Raw genomic sequence first — 23,454 nt, forward strand, 5'->3', positions numbered from 1 at the left:
TCTCGCTAAGTTTTGCTTGCAAAGCCGGTAAAGTAGTTTAGTTCAGTTACTCGACCTGTCCATTAGCTTGTGCATGACGGCTCGAGTTCAATGTATGTCGAGTTCTATGCAGACGGGGTGAAATCAGCAATTGACCAGAGAAATTAACTCGCTCACAATTTTTTGCACCATGTCGTTTAAAATGTGTTACTGTGTAGGAAAGTAAAGTTTGCTAAGCGGAAGTATGGTGTGACGTGGTAGCTAAAGCTGTAACGTCACTGTATACCTATATTTTTGGGCAAGTCATCGGCGGCTACTGAGTCCTATGATAATGTACATATTTTCTATACATATATATGTTTGACACATTATTAAATGTGTGTTCTTGGTGCCGCATGCCGCGGACTACGAGCCAAGAGAAGGAAGAAGGACCGAAAGCAATGAGAGAGGTTGAATGTGTGTGAGGTATGGTTGCGTGAGCGTATATATGTAAGAGAGAAGGGAGGTGAATAAGCTCACGACGCGTCGGAAACTAACCAAGGGCCAGTTAGTTGCGTCGAGAACCTAGTTTTGGAAGCATCCAACGATTTACGGGGTTTCAGGAGCGTTGGAGGTTGTGAAATGCAAAGGGAGGGACGTGCGCACCTATGCAGACTTACTGACTATACATAGACCTATGCATAGAGCAGTTAGTATGGCACGAGGCATCAGAGAGAGCAGAGCGTAGAGATCAGAGTCGAGAATTACAGGGAAGGTAACAGGTGATATATAAGGAAATAGAGAGAGAAAGAGAGAGAGAGAGAATCAGAGGAGGAGAGTATCTAGTTAAACGAGAGGAACTGCCGTAAAGGGAATCGCCTGAAGCTAGCGGTGTGACCGAGCCACCACGAGACTAGGACGAGCCCCAGGTAGCGTGGTCGTGTGGATATTATAAAGGTACTGAGGATAGTATACTAGAGTCAGGTACGGTGATAGAAGTATCCGGGTGATCCGAGCGAACGAGTGTGTGATGACATGAGGGGATAAGATGAATGTTAGAGACGTGTGAGTGTGTGTGAGATTTTTCGAGGTAGTGACGTGCGCGAGGACGGTGGCCGTTACGAGGTGTGCATGATATGGTGCGTCTGAATATATGCGTGAGTATGTGAGATAGGTATGGACTTCCGACAGCCAATCCAAGGAGAAGTTTGACAGCGAGGACGACCGGAACAGATAAATCAAATGAGATATTGACCTTGAAAGCACTGTGTATTAATGCTTATATTTATAGTGAAGAGAGAGAGAAAGTTTGTGATATTCGAGAGTGTGTAGAAAACAAATATAAAGCGTGGGCGCGCTGTAAAAATTTAAAGAAGTGATAGTGTTTATTCATACGGGACGGCTGTTTATCAGCTGAAAAATCTTCGTCACAATAGTCAGAACTTATTTGAATAAATATTTTTAAAGCAAATTATAAAAATTAATTTTTTCGAGAAATAAAAAAATTGCTCCTTACTTTTTGGCTCATTTCAAACAAATAAGCAATTGGGATGTATATACCTAAACCACACAGTTTTCGAGTAAAAAATTCCAAAAGTTTTATGAAATGCGTTTTTTCTCATATTCAGGGCTCCATAAAAGTACTAAATAAACATCTTTTCACATTATAACATACAAGCATTAACAATCAACCTTCCTCTACAATTTCTCATAAAGAAAATGTTGAAAAGTTGAGTGGCAAAATTGTTTTTTTCAATAAACGTTCAGGGCGTTTTAGAGCACACTCTGGTGCAAGTGTATACCAATAAATGTTTACTACACGCTGAGCCACGAAACATATATAGGTACACACTCACATGTGAGTGCGCTCTAAAACGCCCTGAACATTTGTTGCAAAAAAAAAGTCTTGCCACTCAACCTTTTTTTTTTTTTTTTTTTTTCAGAGATTGTAGAAGAAGGTTAATAGTTAATGTTCGTATGTTATAACATGAAAATATGTTTATTTGGTACTCTCATGGTGCCCTGAAAACTAGAAGAAACGCATTTTATAAAACTTTGGAAATTTTTTACTCGATAACTGGGGCTTAGATGCATACATCCCAATTGAATTTTTGTTTGAAATGGGCGGAAGAATAAGGAGCATTTTTTTGTTTCTCGAAAAATTAGTTGTAATAATTTATTTCAAAAAATTTTGCTTTAACAATTTCTGACCACATTACCGCTTGGCAAACTATACTTCTCTATACAATAGCACATTTTAAACAAGATGGTGCCAAAAAATTGCGGGTGAATTAATTTTTGTGGTCGATTCCTGATTTCACCCCGTCAAATGCTGGTCACAAAATCCACTAAACTTCTCCAAGCACCACGGTCGGTAATAAAACGCATAGAAGCGCCAAAGCGCTTTACAAACATATCAACCTCCAACACTGTAGTTGTTGCTTTCATATCCTTAGCAGAATACAGCTGCACAAATTTAGTTAACTTACATACTGTAGCTAAAATGTATTTATTATTTTTGAGACGATGTGACAAATGGATCAAGGTGATCTAAATGAACAATCTCGAACGGCCTTCTGGCTGCTGGAATCAGGTGCAACTCACCTTCTTGTCTACCGAACTTATTTTTTGCTAACAAACATATACAAGACCCAATATTATTTTTAATGTATGCACGCATCTTAGGAAAATAATAATTATTACGTATACGTGATACAGTTCCGTCAACTCTAAAATGACTCAAAATATCATAATTTTTAATAACCAAAGCTTTTCTCATTGCACGCAGCATGACGCAAAGTTCCATTTCATTTTCATCGGTCCTACATAAAATGGCATCATGTAAAAAAAAACCAAGCACTTCACCTTTTTCTCTTCGGGATCCGTCACGTTCTGGTTTTGTAATAATAGCGATTTTTCCAGCCAAAATATCGTTTGAATATCGTTAATCTCTTCAAAGCCAAAGTTTAAGACTTGGCACAGGCGCAGCTCATTAAAGAAATAGTTTATCATATTTTCGTTTTGCCCTTCTGCTCGATTCATCATTTCTTGGTATCTATCAATCAATGACTTTTCGACTAAAAACGTATTTGAAAATGCCTGACGGAACCGCTGCCAGTTTTAAATCAAACCAATAAACGCAAGGTACTGATTATTTAGGTACCTTTAAGATTTGGATGGACTCTTCTTGCACTCTTTATTCATACATAATGCGCCCCATTACCTTGTGGCTACGTAGTTCCGGTACAACCAATACCTTATAGTCGGTATTGGCTCCCACGCATAGTACTCGGCTTCTTCTCCTCGATTATAGTCTACTCGGCTTCTTCTCCTCGATTATAGTCACAATGGATCCCGGACAAAGTACCATACGGACAATGCGCCAGACGGGCGTAAAGGCAGGTACCCATGTAAAGACAAAAAGAAGACAAGAGTGGTGTGGTAGAACTACGTGCTCTCAAAGACCGTACCCATCAAGCGCCAAAATTAAAAAGTTTGAATAAGAAAAAAAAATTAATTTAACCTAAGAAATTAATCCCCGGTGACTCAATACTCATCTTTATCTATACTAGTACTTTTGCGAATATGATTTCATAATTAAAGCAACTAACTATTTTTGTTTTACAGTACGTTTCTATTCAAACTACAATCATTCCCGCAAAACTCGTGGCACACTAGGGTACTATACTGGGGACTATACCAGTCTCTGGTACTACTATGTACCAAAAAAAAGATTCCGCAAACAATGTTTTAAACGTTCCGCAAACAATGCGGCATACAAGTAGCGTACCCGCAGGTAGGTTCACATGCAGCGCAAAGAACGCGGCATACAAGCAATATACGCGCTGTTAGGTCAGTGCGCAGCGCAAAGAGCACGGCACGCACAAGATCACTCTCATACTAATAAAATTAAAAACGAAGATCATTTTTTCAAAACTCGTGGCACACGATCCCGTGTACTATTTGGTACTATTACGTACCGAAAAGGAGGTTTACGTTCCGCAAACAATGTGGCAAACAAGTAGCGTGCGCGCCACTGTTTACCTGGTGATTGGCCCTTTTTTTACATTTAAAGCTTTAATAAATTGTAAAGTGGCTAGTGAGTGACCAGTAACTCTTTTAAGATTTGCTGATGGGCCCATTGGGTTATTGAGTTTAATAGGTAAGGGTTAATTTATTAATTTATTATGCATATGAAATTCTGTTGAGCTATCTGGGTCTTGCGTCTTGCTCCATGTAGCCACTTGAATTTCGCACTACTTTGGATGTCACTTTTAGGAGCACTGTAGGTAGTATAGTCAGGATTCAGGATTGAAAAAATGAATATTAAGGGACTGCGAGGAGTAGTAGTGTAGTAGTCTAGTAGTAGGCGAGTGTCTCAGGAGGGACGATGACGACGATGCAATTAACCTAGATGGTTTGTTTGTAGTGTTTTTTCCATATCTTTTAGAACGTACATGTGTTAATTTAAGTTTATTATTTTTGTGTGTTATCACTTATATGTAAAAGAAATAGTACGAATCACCTTATTTCTTTTAAAACTTATTTTGAATTGGATTGATTGCGCATGCCCGTGAAACAAGATAACGTGAAGAGATGGAAAAGCCACGTACGCGGCGCAAAGAACGCGGCATGCAAGCAATACACGCGCTGTTAGGTCAGTGCGCAGCGCAAAGAGCATGGCACGCACAAGATCCCTCTCATACTAATAGAATTAAAAACGAAGATTATTTTCGCAAAACTCGTGGCACACGATCCCGTGTACTACTTGGTACTATTACGTACCAAAAAGGAGGTTTACGTTCCGCAAACAATGTGGCATACAATTAGCGTGCGCGCCACGGGTTACCTGGTGATTGGCCCTTTTTTTTACATTTAAAGCTTTAATAAATTGTAAAGTGGCTAGTGACTGACCAGTAACCCTTTCAAGATTTGCTGATGGGCGATGGAGTTGGAGAGCCTGGAAGGGACAAGAAAGCAACGCATTTCGATGAAGGCTCAGCGAACGACGCGGTTGCAGGATGGCAGGCAGCGTGCTGCAGTGAAGACCTTGTTGCAGTTGATCAGGTCAACGAGCAATTTAAAGGCGATCACTGACAAAGAAGGTCATGATAACGATCGTCAAGAGGTGAGTGCGACAGGCGATGTAAAAGAAAGTGTGCAGTGTCACCATTTTAAAAAGAATGGGCACATTGCAAGAAAACGTACAGTAAAGCGCGAATTGATTTGTTATAACTGTAGTAAAGCCGGTTACAATGGGCTTGACGAGCTGCATGGCGCAAAAATCTTTGCTGTCTTGGATTCGGTAAGTTGCAGCTAAGTACCTAAAGTATGAAATACACACCATGGGCCTGAGAAATTCTTACTCATCAACCAGCTGTGTATAGGCCACCAAAAGTTTACTACAAACCCTTTAAGTTAATTAAAAATAAATGTCAACTACTCTCCCAGATCCCAGAAAGAGTCTGTCAAGTTTCCGGTAAATTTCTGAGAAATTGACGCCTAGTGATAAGGAACCGTACATGAAGTTCTTATCAAGGGCCAACCGAATGGCTGCCACCAAATGCTCACCAAGTATCCACTTAGTTCCTGAGAAGTATCTGTCAAGAGCTCTGAAAGAGCCTGCCAAGTGTCCACCAAATAACTGAAAAGTTCACCCCGTACAGTCGGTTGCGGGACCTTAAAGTGCGGTTGGCTGGATAATCAACAGTTAGAGGGTGGGTCGCTGAATGCGATGTTTTACCGGGATTAAACAATGAGTATTGCAAATGCTTGATAATATGCTTACATCTTTACGTCTTGAAAAACGCGTGTGCGCTTTAAAATTCGATGAAATGTCTATAAAATCCGGTGAAGATATTCGAAAGCTCAAGATTTAATTGAAGGGTTTGTTGATATGGGTGAAAATCGAAGGGGATCGAAATTACAAAAATTAAAACTTGCTTGGAAATTGCTAAACTCATCCGTTAAAGAACCTTTTTTTTATTTTGATGATCGTAAAATTTATGCAATTTTTGATTTGCTTCATCTTATTAAAAGATTGCTTGTTCAATTGAGATCTCATAGGTATATATATGTAATTGATGAAATAGTCATAAACTTCAGAGAGATATACTTGAGACGTGGAAGCTTTACTCAAATTATTGTACATCAAACGTATTAGTATATTAAATTAAAGCCATTTCACACCAAACAATTTTGAAGTTATGAATGTTTAATCAGCTATGCAACTGTTGAGCCGTCGAATGGCTGCTGCTGTTCATACTGCTTCTCAGGATCCTCATGGGTTGGCATCTGATACTATGGCAAAATCTGTACAATTTATCAAGACTTTAGATGCAGTAATAGATGCTTGCAATAGTTATTCTTTGCGCACAGTTGACAAACAGAAACGCTCTTTATCCAATGACAATCCAAAGATTCTGGAACGCTTTAATTGATTTATTGATTAGTCTGAAAAATGATATACTGTGGTTGTAACTAAAAGTTCTACCGGTAAAACTTGTATTAGACGCTCGAGACCACGTTGTTTTACTGGTTTACCACAAAAAGTAAGTGCTTTAACTTTACTTTATCAAGATTTGAATTCAGATTTTCTTAACTGCGCTCGCGACTGGTCTTTGCAACCAAGATAGCGCTCAGCATGCTCATTCTAAATTTCGAGAAAGATGCGGTTTTAATTTTAATCCTACCTGCAGAATGTATCATTTAAGTTTGAGACACGTCTTATCAACTGATGATATTGGTACCACTAAGCGAGGTAATGTTATTTTAAATGAAACTCACTCATCGGTTTCATTGAGTGCCAAACCTGTAAATACTAATGAAACAACATCGTTGGGTACAACTGAAAACAGTGAACAATCAAATTTTTATCTAAATTTCAATCTACATGTAGAAGAAAATATGTTACCTGAATATAATTCTGCTGAAGTTGACGAAATTAATGAACTTTTAAATGTTGCTGAAATAATGCAATCATTTGTACCTTTTGATTTTAGTACAGCGCCTAATCTTGAAGAAAAACATTTGTTCGAACAAAATTTGATCACATTTCTCAGTGGCTGTGAATGTAAATCGTTGCTAGTAAAAAATAGGTATTCTGATTGTGAAAAAATTGTATGTAAGCCTTGTGAGTGTTTGGTATCAAAGAAAATTGCTTTTAACTTTGAAAGAGATTGTCGAAAAATACACGAATGTGAGATTTCCTGAATGGTTTGATAAAACCAATAAATATTACAACCACAGATTGTTTGCGTTAGAAAAGCTGTTATTAGTCAAAATTTATCGGAAGACAAGTGATCATAATCACAGTAAAAGGCATAATTTAGATAATGAGTTTGTCACTAAAAATAAGACATTGCGAATCGTAAGACATCGATAACTTGTTGTATATATATATATGTGTGAATATTTATTTTGTAGTCTTAAGGTATATAAGTGTTATAGAAATATGACAATATTTCATCATTCTGGCATCTTATTTTTCAAATAATGTATATCAAAATATTTGAGGTTCAATGTTGGTTTTCAGCTTAAAAACATTGATAATTTGGTTATTCATTATTCAATGCTGCAAGGTAACCTTTGGTGACGTTCTTAGTAGATATAGTAATAATATTAAATAATTTTGTTAAGTTACCTATGTAACATTCTATTACTAGTGCTAAATAAAGTAAGCGTACTGTATTTTATCGTAGAAGAATCGTACGGCAAAATTTCATATTTTAGTTTGCATTACAATTAATGACGTTAACAAATTCTTGAATTGCTCGACAGTATTCCAAAAAGTAGTTTTAAACTTTTTTTAAAAATTATAAACAATTTTCATCTTTTGTACATTAAAAATGATTGATTAGTATGTCTTAAAAAAAATTCCTTGTTGTAGTACCAAAGAATGTAGACTGATTTGTGTTGTACATAACATTTAGTAGACATTATTATTATTATGAATATTATTATTATTATTATTATTATTACTATTATTATTATTAGCTGTAATAAATGTAAATAATTTCTCGCTTTAAATAGGATACAAACGAGATAGGATGCGCTGCTGTGTGTGATAGGAGTCATGAATTTAAATTTCTGTAAAAATTTTGATCACTACATAATATTTATCATTTTTATAATTATGTACATAATGTATGCGTCACTGAGAATCGTATTATATTTTTCAATTTGAGTTATAAAATAATCGCTCAATAAAATGATTATAGTGCTTTCGGAAAACAATTCAACTTACAAATCAGTACTTCAAATTATAAGAGTTACAAAAATTCGCAGTTTTTATTAATTCGTTGTATAACTTAATCAGTAGTTTTCATTATTTAATTTGTCTTAAAGTAGTATTTTCGATAAATTCGTCGAGCACTCAACAAACGTTAAAAAAAAAACAAAAAACGCGCGCGTAATGTGGCCACATTTAGTGTGCCAGTCTCAAGCCCGGAAACACTACGGAAAGAGCGTGCATTTTTTCATAATAACCTATTACAGGTATTACCACAAACAAAGCTGTAATGACTTTCTTTTTTTATAATTACTTTTTTATAAAAAGTAATTTAAAAAAATGTTTTTGGTCACTGGTAAAACAAAATACTTAAGTAATCATGAAAGAGAAAAGTTGAACATTTATAGTAATGTTGTAATAATGAAAAAAAAAAATTTGCTATACGTGAGATTAGAACCCGGAGCCTCAAAATTAAAATCTACGCTCATGCTCTAGCCACCTGAGCGATCAAAGCATATGGTAAGAAAAGATTAAAAGTTACATATGTTTATCGCAAAGTTTCGAAGCTTAAGATTTAATTTAAGCTTTATCGCATTACTGCCGTGAAGCTATGTATTAATGGTGAAAAAGAATAAATTAATTAAATAACAAAGATATCAGCGCAATAGGGCGTTTGGGTGACGGCGTTAAGTATATTAGTAAATAATATTCCTTAGTATAAAAAATATTTGAGCGTACTGTGTCGCTGTGGTGAATGCCTTCATTCATTATTCAACAATTTCACTTATCATAAAAGTAAAGAACAATTGAGCGCACTAAATTATTGGGATAAAGGTGCTCGCTTATTAATAAAGCAAAATAATGAGTTAATTGCATTGAGCTTGTCATTTTTTGAAAAGTGAAAAAAAAATTTTAATAACTTGACAATTATGTTTTTCTTTTTATAATTAAATGAATGATCAACTGTACTTGAAAATTTTTTACTTAATGCGTCAAATGATTTTTTTAGCCGTGAATAGAAAAAAAATTTTCTTGGATCGTACACCAATGTTAAAAAAAATAAAAAAATATTTTTGATCAGTGGTTAAAAAAAAAACGTGAGAAATGAAAAAAAAAGTGTGAAACATTTAAAGTAATTTAGTAATAAGAAAAAAAAAAAAAAATTGCTTCACTTGAGATTGGAACCCTGAGTCTCAAAACTAAAGTCTTCGCTCATGCTCTAGCCATCTCTGCTGTAAAAGCATGTTTTAGGAGAAGACTAAAAGTTACATATGTTTATCGTAAAGTTTCGAAGCTTAAGATTTAATGTAAGCTTTATCGTATTATTGCCGGTAAGCTATTTATTAACGGTGAAAAAAAATAAATTAATTGAATAATAAGCATATCAGCACAAAGGGGGCGTTTGGGTGAAGGCGTATAGTACATAATTAAATAATATTACTTAGTACAAAAAAGTATTGGAGCGTACTGTGTCGTTGTGGTGAATGCCTTCATTTAATATTCAATAATTTCTCTTTTCCGTATGAGCAGTGTACAACTATAGCTATAGATATATAGCCCGTTGTATGCATGTACATATAGGTGTAGCTTCTCCTCTCTCCATCTCCATCACCGATGCACACATTTAGATTCTCGTGTCTCCCTCACTGATCTCCCCTTACCTCTCCCCGCGAGCCAAGCCGACAAGCCGCCAGCCAATAGAAAACGTGTGCATGGTTCCTCTGCTGGCCACGATGGATTGGCGCTCAAATCAGTGCAGAAACATCGGCACACTCTTTAACATAGGCACTGGCAATCTCCCTACTTATCTCCGACCCAAGCTTACACGCAGTGTCTTTCTCTGGCTTGGCTTGACAGCCAAAAATGAGCGCACCTAACCATGGCTGTTTTTGACCAAGTCCTCTCGGCTCGTTAGCCCACAATACCTAGCACAGCTTTAGTCACATTACGTTTTTGCAAGATCCCAATCTTCCTGGCCAAAGTCTCAAGCATCAGGTTGAATCGTGCTTTTTACAACCTTACCAGGAGCACTTTCAGTAATATCCCACTTTTAAATTATTAGGAAGGAGACGTAATAGATGCCAGGAATCACTCGAACTCTCAACCTTTTGAAACAATTTATTTAATATGATCAATTAAAAAATAAAAAAAATCCTAATCTGGTTGCATTCGCACTCCACTCACTTCGCCCTCCTATGACACTTTCCTCTCTCTATCCCTACGTCCATTTTACCTCTCCCTCCTCCCTGACCAGTGACTCCTCGTTTTTCCACTCCCGTTGCTTCCAACGCGAAATATCATACATACGCACGCGCTATACATACAACACTATGTGTGTACGTATGTATGTTTATGTATGTACTTATGTATGGATGTATGTATATTTTTAACAAGGATGCTAAAAGACAACCTCACTCTACTGTTACAAATAGCTAAGGCCAACACTGCCTATACATTGAGGCAAAGTGTTTGACTTTATAAAGTGTTCATTGATACTTACTGTTATTATTTGAGCCATAAATAAAAAATGTCAAAATGGAAGGCTTCCCAATACACATGAAGGCTTTTATATGTAGACAATAAGAATCCTAGAATAATTTTTTTTTTCCAATAAGTAATCAAAAAAACACTAATTTGAGTCTTCAAGTGAACACGAATGTCCGCTACATTTGAAGTCTTAAAGAATTTTTTTTTCACAGTAAAAATAATACTGTAGTCAATCATAAAGAAAATAAGAATCCTTTTCGAGAAGTACCTTTATTCAGTGTGAATTAAAAAAAAATATTTTTAATTATATTTTTATCACCTTATCAAAAAAACACATCAACTTTATCAAACAAATAATTTTTGTTTTTGTAGACTAACTAAATATAAACATTTGTGTCTTTTAAAAGTAATCTTTCTTTTTTTTTATTCTACTTTAAAGATTATAATTTATGTTTTTTTTTTCAAGTTGAGTTTAATTTTATTTCGTGTTTTGTAATAGTTTGTTAGTAAATTATTAAGTAAATACATAAAATCAATTGAACTATATGTGTTTGTCAACTATTTAAGTGTATCTAACAAAAAAAATACACGATACTTGTACCGTGTTTTGAGGCTACATCACTTTTATTATCTAATAATACATCAGAATAATAGAAGAATACTAAAAAAAATATTTTATTTATTGCTTATAAGAATTCTTTCAGATTTTTTTTAAGTGTATACCAATTAATAAGGTAAATATTTATAAAGAAGATAAAAAATTAACTTTTTTAAAAACTTATTCAAAATACTGTAACACCCCATAATTGGTGTAATCATATATATTGGGGTTATCATTCAATTTTAAATTTATTTTTTCATAACAAAAACAGGCATAAAGACCTTATAAATTTTTGTAAAAGCTTATGTCAGTCCTTAATAGATAACCAATTACAAGTTTTTGTGTAAGTTCTTATATAAGAACTGGTACAAGAACTTATCTAAAAACTTATAACAGTTCTTATAAATAATTTTCAGCTGGAATAGTAAATTTTCCAAGTGCATTTTCGTAAAAAGTATAATTTTCCCGCAAATGTAGTACATATTTTTTTTTCCTATGAAGCATGGAGTTTAGTGTTAAAAAGACTTCTTTTAGTTCAGTTTACGGATATTTCTTTACAACATAAAAATTCTATAAGTATATCCATATGAGGTACAAGTAATACGTATTATATTTTGTTTATGTTACTTCAACTTTATTTAAAATACAATTCTTATTTTTTTTTATTAACTTACTAAATGCAAACATTTTAGACTTTATAAAATAATAATTTTTATTTATCTCTTACTGTGAAAAAAATTTTAATTTACGTTATTCTTTTTTTATTGAATTTGATTTTAGTACACATTTTAAGATAATAGTTAGTTAGCAAATCATTTAATAAATACATAAAATTAATTTAAATATTTTATAAGACGATTTTTGTAACGCGCTTGGTGGCTATGTCACTGTAACTCTACAGTAATTTGTAAGAATAGTCAAAGAATACTAAAAACATACTTTACTTAACGTTTATCGGAATTTTCTTATACTTTTTTTTACACTATAAAAATCTTTGAAGAATTCTATTCATGCAGGGATTTGCATATTTTTAAACAATTCTTTTACCCCAAAAATCAGCTATTCGAGATATTGCTCAATCTTTGTGCAATCAACACCCTTTACGTATTTTGTACGTACAGCATTAAAAAGTTATTAAAAAACAAGTATGTATTTCTAACATCGTGATGTCACGCAAATACGCAATAAAAAAGTTTTTCTCCGTAGTTCTTATAAAAATGACCAGAAATCATGGGGTTCAGTAACATCCCCGTGACATTTTGCAAATCTTTTTAGCAGATACGCAAAATTTTTTTTTTATCAAGTTCAAACTTCTCATATTCTTAAAAAAAAAAATTATTATTATTTATAATATTCATAGAAAGTAAGAAAAAAATTTTTTCATACCCATGAATAATTCTTCGTATAGTATATTTTATGTACACTTATAGTATTATGTAAGAAGTTGAAAAATATTCTTTTAGCTTAGAAGTTGGCCACTATTTTAAGATAACAGTATTAGATCATATCATTTTAAGTATGCTAAAAGAATACTTTACACAATGCCTATTAAAATTCTTTTTGATTACTTTTAGAGCAGTGCAAGGATCTTGTAAAAATTCTATTAAAGCGGACATTCAAGTGTTAAAAAAGAATTCTTTCTTCTAAAACATTTGCTTATTGGGTTAGAAAGCAATACATTATATTTTATAAGTTCGTGTAAGAAATTTAATTTTTTAAGATGTTCAAATACGTACTTCAGGACATTGTCACACAAGGTTTTATATTCTGTTGGAGCTGGTAAGCTTTCGATCGGCACAGTTCTTATAATAACTCTGCTTATTTTAAACGGAGCGTACTTTTGATCCTCTTCAAGATTAGCAGAAATTAATTCAAAAAGTGGTTTCTTACAAGCTAACCAGACAACACATGATGTGCCTTTAATTTCATCTTCTTCTTTTAAACCTGAAAAAAAGTGTTATTATTAGTTATTTTATTTTGATATTACTCTGTCTATTACTTTAACTTTGTATACTAAACGTATTTCCCGTGGAAAAGATTTTTATACTGAAAGAGGTTAAATTCTGGCAATTTAGTGCAGCCACTGCTGCCAAACTGAGTTTGATAAGCGTAGTCTATCTTGCTAAAAATCTCTGAAAATAAGACTAATATTTCTTAGTAAAAAAGCTTGCAGTTGCTGTTTGCGACTACCAATCAAGAGTTAAAATGGTGTTATCAACAGTGATTTAGAATCTTTTTGTTACCAAATGAAATTTCAGTTTTCTTAATTATGTAAACGAACATATGTCAATTAAGTACCACAGTTAAAAATAAAAAAAAGTAGAAAAAATAATGGCAAGCAACTAAATAAATGTGATAACTACAGTTTTTACATATTATTGTATAAACGTTCTATACTTACAAAATTTTAGTAGATTAACAAAATCAAAGAAAAACATTTGTTTATTTTAATTTTTTTTACTGTACTGTAATATTTGATTACTTTAATGCTTTCCTTACAGTTCCACATAAAGTGAAAAGCGCTGCCAGTTGGCATATAAACTGAGAAAAGGGCTGTTAAAAAAAGTATTATATGCGTAGTATAAATTACTATCTTGTTCAAAAAAGTTCGGAGATACGCACCTAATAACGCAAATTATTACGTTTAAAATGACTTTTATTATATTTTGAATAATTATTATTAAGTCGCACCCCTACAAAAATTATTACACGGCATGACGAAAATTACTGTGGCTAACATGGTAAAAATTTTGATAGTATAATTTTTGCTTTGTAATATATTAAATTTTATTGTATTCGTTTTGAAATGTCTCACACTTTAAAGCAGACTTTGCTATGTAGCATAATAAATTTTGTCATTTCACTGCATTTGCTATTTAAAATAGCAAAAATTACTATGTTTAAAAGTAATTTCACATGATGTTTATAGGTATACACGCCTATTGAGTTTCAAATTTTTGGGATTGAGTTTATACTGATGTAAATATAACGAGAAACATATTTTTTGGCTTTTAAGTGTTAAAAATTGATACGTGCAGACATACAATTTTAAATTGACTTATTATCCGTGATCAACACTATAGTCTACAGGAAACCTTTTGATTTATAACTTTATTCTGTTATCATAAACAGTACATGTTCCTACATGTACTTTATCGATGCTAGAGCAGAGATAACATATCGTGGTCTAGTAATTATGGAGCCTGATTTGAAAGCCAAAGTATGGAGGTTGAATTCCCGGTCCATGTAAATCTCTTTAAAAATAAAAATGTTGTTAGAACACATCAGTATCTAAAGTCTTAAAAAAAAAGTCTATTTTAAAATTATTTTTGATCAAAGTAAAAATTACTATGTCGATCAGAAAATTTTCATGTAATCTGGTTTGACAATGGCATAGTAATTTTTAAAGCAACGCTTCTTATGGGGCGTTCTGTGGCTGGGAGCAGGGATGGCCGTGTCATTTATGTCATGTCATAAATTGAATTTATGACGTGTCAAAAATATTCAATTAATGACATTTCATGTCTTTATGACACGATGAATTTTTTTAGAACGAAGTTCTTTATGTCGCGTTACTCGGGGGGCTGGAATTTTAAAACCGACAGATTTTTTTTGTATTTGTTAGGGTAGTAGGTTAGTATTCTTTTGGCCGAATTGCGAGTATTACGACTCGCGACTCGCGTGATACTACCAAACTTGTGGAAATTTCAAGAACAAACATATAAGTTAATAAGTACGTGGGACACAGGTTTAAGGCAAGCGGAATTAAAAAGTTTGTCGTAAAATGAGTGACAAAGGAAGACCTCCACACGAACACTATACAAAGTTGGGATATAATTTTTTAAACATAGAAAAAAACGGCAAGACTGTTAATGTGGCAGAGTGGTGGGAGTGTAATAAGAAGTTAACAAACACAGGAGTTGATCGATTAAAAAAATATCGGTATGTATTCAAAATTTACAAGTTCTTTGTTTTAAATATTAAATATAACCTAAGAATAAAAATTTTGTATATTATTTCTTATTACTGTTAACAATGATCTATGTTATAGAACCATACTTTTTACAGTAACATATGTGAATTAAAGTTGGATACCATGAGAAATAAATCCTCTCAGATAGAAATAATTAACGCAAGCACAACCTTAACATCAAAAAGGAAAGCACGACAGAGCCTTGCCAGTGCCTTGGCTGATTCAAATGACACTGACCATGAAACTGATTCTGAAGATCCGAAGGCCAACGTCGAAATCGAAGGTGATTTAACTATTGATGATCAATCCACATCATCGGAATCAAAAGCTCCATCTGACAAGGTAATGTCCCATTAGGTATTTTTTAAACATTTTTTTTTTGAACTCCTTTATAAAGTCACTTACCTATCTTAATACATACAATCTATACAAATACATACATTTTTTTTTTATTTCCAGAGTAAAATGCTACAATCAAAGTCGTTCGTCAATCCTAAGTTATCAAAAAAAAAAGCAAACACAAAATTAGGTAATTTTGTCGATGAGATTTCAGTTGCACAAGTTGACGTCATAAATAACAGTTTAGTTGAATTTTTTCTGACGAGTGAAATCGACTTGGAACTCGTCGAATCTAAATCGTTTGTGAAATTCATCAAACACCTAAGACCTGCCTACGCCAATTTAATTCCTAATGCAGAAATGTGTAAAACTACGATTGTTAATCAGTTACTACAGGACACCAAGACAAAATATAACGATTTTTTACCCAACGGTATTATTTTGGTTAAAAATATAACAAAATCTAAATTAGCTGTGGGTATAGTTTATAATGAAAATAATCAGTTTTACTTTTTAAAAAAACAAAATGATTGTAAAGGCTATGAGAATTTTTTACTAAGCTGCATATCAGAATATGATAAAAAATTTAAATCCAAAGTGTTTGCAATAATCGCTGAAAGTGAAATTTCTGCGGCTTTTAACTCAAATTTAAATAAGAATAAAAATATATTATTTTTTACATGTTTATCAACAATAATAAGAAAAGTCTTCGAACTTTGTCTCCCAAAAGACTTGATTCATGAAATTAATAGCTTACAGAGTGCATTTAATATATCGAGTCTACAAGAAGATTTTTCGATTAAATATGTTGAAATAAATGAAAAAAATTGGACAACATATCTCAACGGTTTAAAAGCCTGTTCAGAAAATTTGAAAATTTTTCCCGATATACTAGCAAAAAAGATATTTAGTTGTGATAAAAAATTTTTATCTCTTATTTTTGACGATAATTTTGACTGTAAAATTAAGAAATTGATTCAATTATTTGAGAGTTTGAACATAATATTAAAAAATAATAATTTAAGCTATACGCAGGCAGACGCTGTTGAAAATTGGATGTATTTAATAAAAAATACATGTGACGTTGGCCTGCAAAACATCCTAATCGAGCAAAAAAAAAATTTTTGCACTGACTTAGCGCTTGCAGCTAATTATCTTCATCCCTCTTACAGAGGCCAGTTGATAGATACAGACTTTGAATATAATCAAAAAATAACAGAATTCATGCTAACTAATATGACTAAAGAGGAAGGTCTTACTAGTTTTTTTAATTACCAAGATAAATCACTTATTTTTAAAACTTTGTTTAAAAAAAAAATAACTAGTTATAGTAACTTCTGGCGCTCTGCACAACTGCAGCACAAGTTTCTCTCAAATTTTGCATTAAAAATATTAAGTGTACCTGCATTTTCTTCACTTTCGAACTTTAAAGATCTGGGAAATCTAATTTCCTTTAATGATGAAAGCCATGAAAACTTATACTATCTATTAAAGTTAAATGATTAGCATAATTTAGTTTGATAAGCTTAAGTTTAATAACATTTTAATGACTAATGCTAGTCAGATCGAGTCATACAAAAATGTGATCTTGTAGCAAAGAATACTGTTAAGTATAAATGTAAAATTTATAATTAATGTATAAAAATAAAATGTATAATTTATCAATAAAAAAAAAGTTTCTTAAATAATTTCTTTATATTCATTTTATTTATTTATACAAAAAATATAAAAAATCAATAATACTTGCTTTAACATTGAAAATTTGTATGTAGTAGGGAAAATCTATAAACAAAATTTTTAATCTTAGTCGTCTTCATCTGGTAATGGTGGCTGATTATATTGTAATCTGAATTTATAATACAAAGAAATCAACTTTTTGGACCTATTTTCTTTTAACCTGTTCCGTGTTTTGCTATGAACAAGTGTCCATTCACTAAATAAACGTTCCAGATCTCCTGTTGACGCTGGAATACTGAGCAATTTTTCCGCTAATTTCGACAATTCAGGATAAAAAGGTCGAGCAAGTCTCCAAAAATTTGACCAAGAATCTAATTGACGTTGAAATTAACGTTCAAAAAAGCCTGTTTGTGTATCGTATTCTCTTAATTGATTTAACCCAGCAGCACTTAAATTTTCTAAAAAGAATTGATTTTTCATATCTACATACCGTGCGTTGTCTAAAAATCGATTACCTTTATACCTAGGATCAATGTAATTAGCTGCTAAAACGTATTTATTTATTACTTTTTCCAATCGCTCCATTAAAATTCTATTAATTATTTCGATGTGGTCATCTACATAGACAATTTCCAAACTGAGCCACTTTTCTACAGCATAGGAAATATTGAAATTGCTCTGTTGACATAAATTAACCAATTCACAAATTGGATCATAATTTAATAAAGCGTTGATTAAGTCCATTTCAAATTCATCATTTAAAATTGTTTCGATTACACCATCCCGAAAAGTGTATTGATCTTGAGGCTCCTTTGTCTGGTTTTCTCGAATTATGTCGCGTAAAATGTTTAAATTTTGAAGGCACCTACGGAACGAGTCTCGTTTACTACACCACCTCGTTTCTCCAGCTACAATCATTTTATTGCCACCTGCATTTATTAATTGACTTTCTAAATTAGGAGATCTAAAATCTTTTACAATATTAGCAATTTTTTTTGCAAGAGCTTCATTGGTAAAAGATTTAAATAACAGATTACCAGAGTGACTGTGACACTTCAAATGCCATATGTCTAAACGTTGACCCATGTTCAACATGTTAGAAGCATTATCCGTCAAAACACAAAAAATATTAATATTAAAAGAGGCTAGAGCGATTTCTATACATTCATTAACTACAACACTCAAAGCTTCGCCAGTTTCTCTTAATTCGTTAAAATTCCAAGAGTTTAAAAACATATTTTCTCCACTTATAGTACGTACTATTGCTACGACGTTTTTCGTATTCGCGACGGAATTTTTCCAACCGTCAATCATTAAAATCCCATCTTGGACTTGATCTTGGCGTACCAAATTACGATGTTCTTCGTAAATCGTATTCAACAAAGAATCCGCAATAGTCTTTCTTGAAGGGGGGGTATATTCTGGGTCTAACTCTCGTAACATACGAATAAAATGTTCAGAATCTGAATTAATAAAAGGAATATTACACGCAAAGAAAAACGTTGCTACTGCTTTGTCAATTCTTCTTTTTCTATACAAAAAAAAATAATAATCCTTACTAATTATTTTATTTAATCAGAAGATAGTATTAAAAATCCCTTACCGTTCTGCGTTCATTTTTTTAGATTAAAAATGCAAAATTCCACAGAACTCTATTGCCATGCGAGAAATAAAATTATTGCATCAAATACAGCGGCTCCAATTACGTTACTGAAAATATTTTTTATTTCAAGCTTATTCAGCGATATTTTCTTTTATAATTTAAATTTTAATCAAATTAAGCATGAACTCACATATTTGATGCAATTTCTAATGTTGAGGTGGTTGATGTAATAAGATAATTATTTTTCGCAACGTTATGGAAACAAACGTTATACAGAGGTTATATAAGTACTTAGTGTATAGTAAGTATGTATAATGTATTACACTTCCTACATGTATACTGATTCCCGAAGGCACGTTCGAATATATTATCGTTCGTTACTTGGATCGTTCGTTCCACATTCATGTAGTTTGAACTTAATACAAAAAAAAGCAGAATTAAGTAAAATAAATTAGCCTAATATTTTCATAATCAATTTGGGTCTCTTACTATACATTTATCTTACTACAATGCTGTTTTATTTAGTATTAAGTTCAAACTGCATGATTGTGAAACCAACGATTTAAGTAACGAACGATAATATTCGAACGCGTTCCAAAACACGTTCCAAACGTCTGTGTCATTTATTACATTTTTGACATAAATGACATTTGTGACATATTTGACACGTGACATGTCATAAATACCTTTTCATAGCAATTTCCCATCCCAGCCTGGGAGTGAGCTGGAAAAAAGTGACAGATTTAAAACGACCGACATGCTTTCCCCACTCTGCTCAGTACCGCAAAAGTAGGACGTGTGTATACATACTACTGCTGCTGCTGCTGCTTCTGCTACTGTAGTATTCAGAGTTGGTCGTACGATTTCAGAAGCGGTCGAGTTTTGCCGTCTTGAAGGTCTTTGAATTCGTATTACTTACTACGTCGTTCTGTATACTTTTTTTTTATGTTAAAACATTTTATACGAGGTTTGGACTCTCCATTTGGGTAGTGAAAATTTTCAAAGCATAACGTTTTTTCTGTCACGCCTCTGTAGATATACAAAGACCGTTTTCCCTTTCTTTATACTAAGGAGCGCTGAGTTTACGTTGCTGCCAACTAAAATATATAGATATACTGTATAATATTCGCTTTAAGCAGCTAAGTATACATGCAAACGCACACATGCTGTGCATGGCGGCTGGCCAATTAAGTGAGAGCTGGGAAGAGTGCGGAGCACCGCGTATATACGTATATCAGTGCAGAGCAGAAGCAGCTTACTGCAGGATAATAGAGAGAGAAAGAGAGAGAGAGAGAGAGAGAGAAAGTATGTGTATGTGTGTATACGTGCTCGCGTGCAGTGGGGGAGGGGTCCCAAAATAATTAATAGCATTTTAATTCCGAACGATTATACAAACTTTACTAAGTATATTCTAAAAATGCAAATCCTCAAATATTGAAACTAATATAATGCAATGTGGCGTGTAAGTATACAAACAAATAGACATTTTATAATATTTATTTTGTCAACTGGCAAGCAATCAAGTACTCTACCTACCTAATTTATTCACAAATAGTAGAAAGAATAATTCAAGTAGTGCCCAAAATGTAGACAGTATAATATTGAGTACAGTCATTATTCAAACAGGCAGAGTATACGAAAGTGTACACAGTAAGAAATTTTTTAGTTAATTTACTACTCCTTTTGTAAAAAATTACAATGCCCTGCGATGTAAAAATGCTGAATCCTAGTATTCTAACTAAATTTGTCGTGAGTATACTATTAATATGTCGTAAATGTACTACTACTGTGTGATTTTACTATGCTTTGCATAGGGAATAAAATTGTACCTATGCTAGATGTAGTAATTTTACAATGCGTAATAACAGACAAAATTACTATTGACTGAGAAAAATTCCTATTGATTTTAAAGCTATGATACGATTTGTATAGTAAGTGAACTATTCGCGCAGTAACTGAAGGAAGGCAAAAGCAGAGTGACTTTTATACATATATATCTCCCTATACTATATAGTTATTTGTGTGGGGCATTCCACATATCTCTCCCACTGCCCCTCACAGCCCCCCACAGAACCCTCCATGGACCCCCCACACAACTTTGCCTGTCCCTCCACAGATCCCCCAAAGCCTCCAACAGGCCTCCTACACCATTTTTGATACATCATGTCATGTATACTAGTTAAATGATAAAACATTAGTAAGTGACTTTCAACTTATAACCATAAATATTAACCATTTATCTTTAAAAATCATAAAGTCAAGTCAATGAATTATGAAAAAATCTCTTTTTAAACAACATTTTCTATTTATGTATTTTTTTGCTTTATTCTTCTAAAATAAATTGTTTTTATCTTTGCATCTTGATAAAGCCACATATAATTGACCATGAGAAACTAAGGGTTTTTTTAAATACAAACCTACGTAATCAAAACTTTGACCTTGGGATTTGTTTATTGTCATAGCAAATGCCACAACGATTGGAAATTGTTTACGCTACAAAATAAACGGTAACGTTGGGGAGTTTCCTGTGTCTACAGTTATTCTTGGAATGAAGACTATTCCCAATTTTTTCTCCACTTATTATTTCTTCTTATACATTATACTACAATAATTTTGTGATTCTTACACGCGTTCCATTACAGAGTCTATCTAATATACTTAAATTTCTTAGTAACATCACTATTGTACCAATTTTTAGATTTAATTTACAAGGTAGTAATCCTTCACAAATATTCTTCAACATTTCCACCGGAAAATTTAAATAAATATTATTGTCTGATTTATCAACCCCTTCATGAAATGCGTTATCTATACTATCGAAAGTTTTAATTTCTCCAGTTAATTTTTTAAGAATTTTATAATTCAAATAAGCGGTATAATCGTTATACGATGTAAGTAAAACAATATTTATCAAGCAATTGTAGATATTAAAAAATATTTGAGAACATCCATCACTCGAGATCCAATATTTAAGAATAATAAAAGTTTTTGTTTCCCCTTCACCAACTTTTGATGATAATTTTGAAAATCCTTTATCGTTAGAAAAAATATTCATTTCTAATTTCAAAATTTAGAATGAGTTTCACAAAAATAAAGATTTAACAGTTTGTTCAAGAATAATTTTTCTATTACCGTTTTTTATCACTAAGCAAATCTAACGGAAAACCCCCCTAAAATAATTAATTTACTTCTAAAGTATTTTTCAGTATTACATAAATCTCTTAACGTGCTGTCTACTATTCCCAATGCTTTTTTTTGAATCATTACAGCCTCATTTCAAATAATTTAATAAACTTCTTTTAATTTTTTTGTATCTGACTCGAATTCTAAAAATGCACTCTCTATATTATTACGATCTAAAGGAAGTCTAAAATTTCTACGAATGGTCATTCCCTTTGGAAAAAAAATTAATGCTATGCCAGTCCATGCCATTGACATGATTTTTTTTATTTTGAGAAATAAAAAAATTAATTAACGTTTTAAATAAATAAGTTTTTCCTGACCCTCCAGGACCATCTATAAAGAAAATGTTTTTTTTGTTCGCAAATAATATGAAATTTATTTTTCTGGTCATTATTCAAACCTTTATACATCGAGTCAACCATTTCTTTACTGAAACGTATTTCATCATCTATGTCTTCTTTTTTTATCTCCATTTTTTTTAGTGTAGGTAAATTGAAGTATTCACATGACTTATCTTCTAAATCAAAAATTTGGTTAACATGTAAAAGAGCTAAATAATCTTTACTATTAGGCAAACCTTTTGTAAAAAATTCTTTGTATTCATTACATATTGTTACGTAGGATTCTCGGTGCGGGGATAAATAGAAGCGTGACTTGTAGTTACTTATGCTTTACTAGAATTACTTATATTTGAGGGAAGTTGTGCGTGTCTTCTCGTCTCGCTGACTTCGTCCTTACTCTTTCGCGTCTCTAGCTGATCTCCTTGTCTCTTGTCTCTAGCTTTCTTATCACCTCTCTTCTCTAATCCCCTACCTTTCAGGCCCAAGCCAGCAGAGGCGCACGCACACATAGCTATATGCTATCGTACGTAATACGTCCGAGGCCGCGACGTCGACGTCCTCGGCGGCGATCTTCTTTTTGATGTGTATGTCTGTGTTATGTTGTTTGTGTTGTATAGCATTTTCCGGTTAGAGGAAAGAGGGTGGTTTGAAGCGCTTTATCCCTATTTCTTCTACTGGTTCAATTCGCTGTATTTTATGTGTATACATTTTTTGTTTATTGTTTTCACGTTTCCCTTGAACAAAAATTTATTCTAGAATTCGTTTGGCTACTTATATTATATAACTGCTTAATTACAGTTTTCTTGCTTATTATTTATGTACATATGCACTATACAGGATTATTAAACAGTTTATTCTCTCATTGGATGAAAATAAATATAATTGTCAGTTTCATATTTTATTTCATTTTTTTTTTTTTTTTTTTTTTATTGTTTTCTTTTATTTCAAGGATGTCGAGGGTCAAGGTCTTACTGCGTTCATTAATTTTATTATTAATAAATTTTTTCTTCGTTTTGGTTACTTGGACAATTATTGCCCTTGTATCAGTACGCCACTTAGATT

At 32.6% G+C, this 23,454-nt stretch overlaps 1 protein-coding gene across 1 annotated transcript in view; it reads right to left on the reverse strand.

Annotated features, from left to right (window-relative positions):
- LOC149374131 (uncharacterized) overlaps positions 1-23,454 on the reverse strand; it is a 232,192-nt gene that overhangs the window by 93,265 nt on the left and 115,473 nt on the right. The window contains exon 2 of the mRNA XM_089594735.1: positions 13,013-13,220. Within this exon, the coding sequence (XP_089450861.1) occupies positions 13,013-13,220 (208 nt within the window). The remainder of the gene's footprint in view (positions 1-13,012; positions 13,221-23,454) is intronic.

Source organism: Copidosoma floridanum, unplaced genomic scaffold (genome assembly GCF_036245765.1).
Source record: "Copidosoma floridanum isolate Cflo_tuat_1 unplaced genomic scaffold, Cflo_Japanese_pri ptg000021l, whole genome shotgun sequence".
NCBI lineage: Eukaryota > Metazoa > Arthropoda > Insecta > Hymenoptera > Encyrtidae > Copidosoma > Copidosoma floridanum.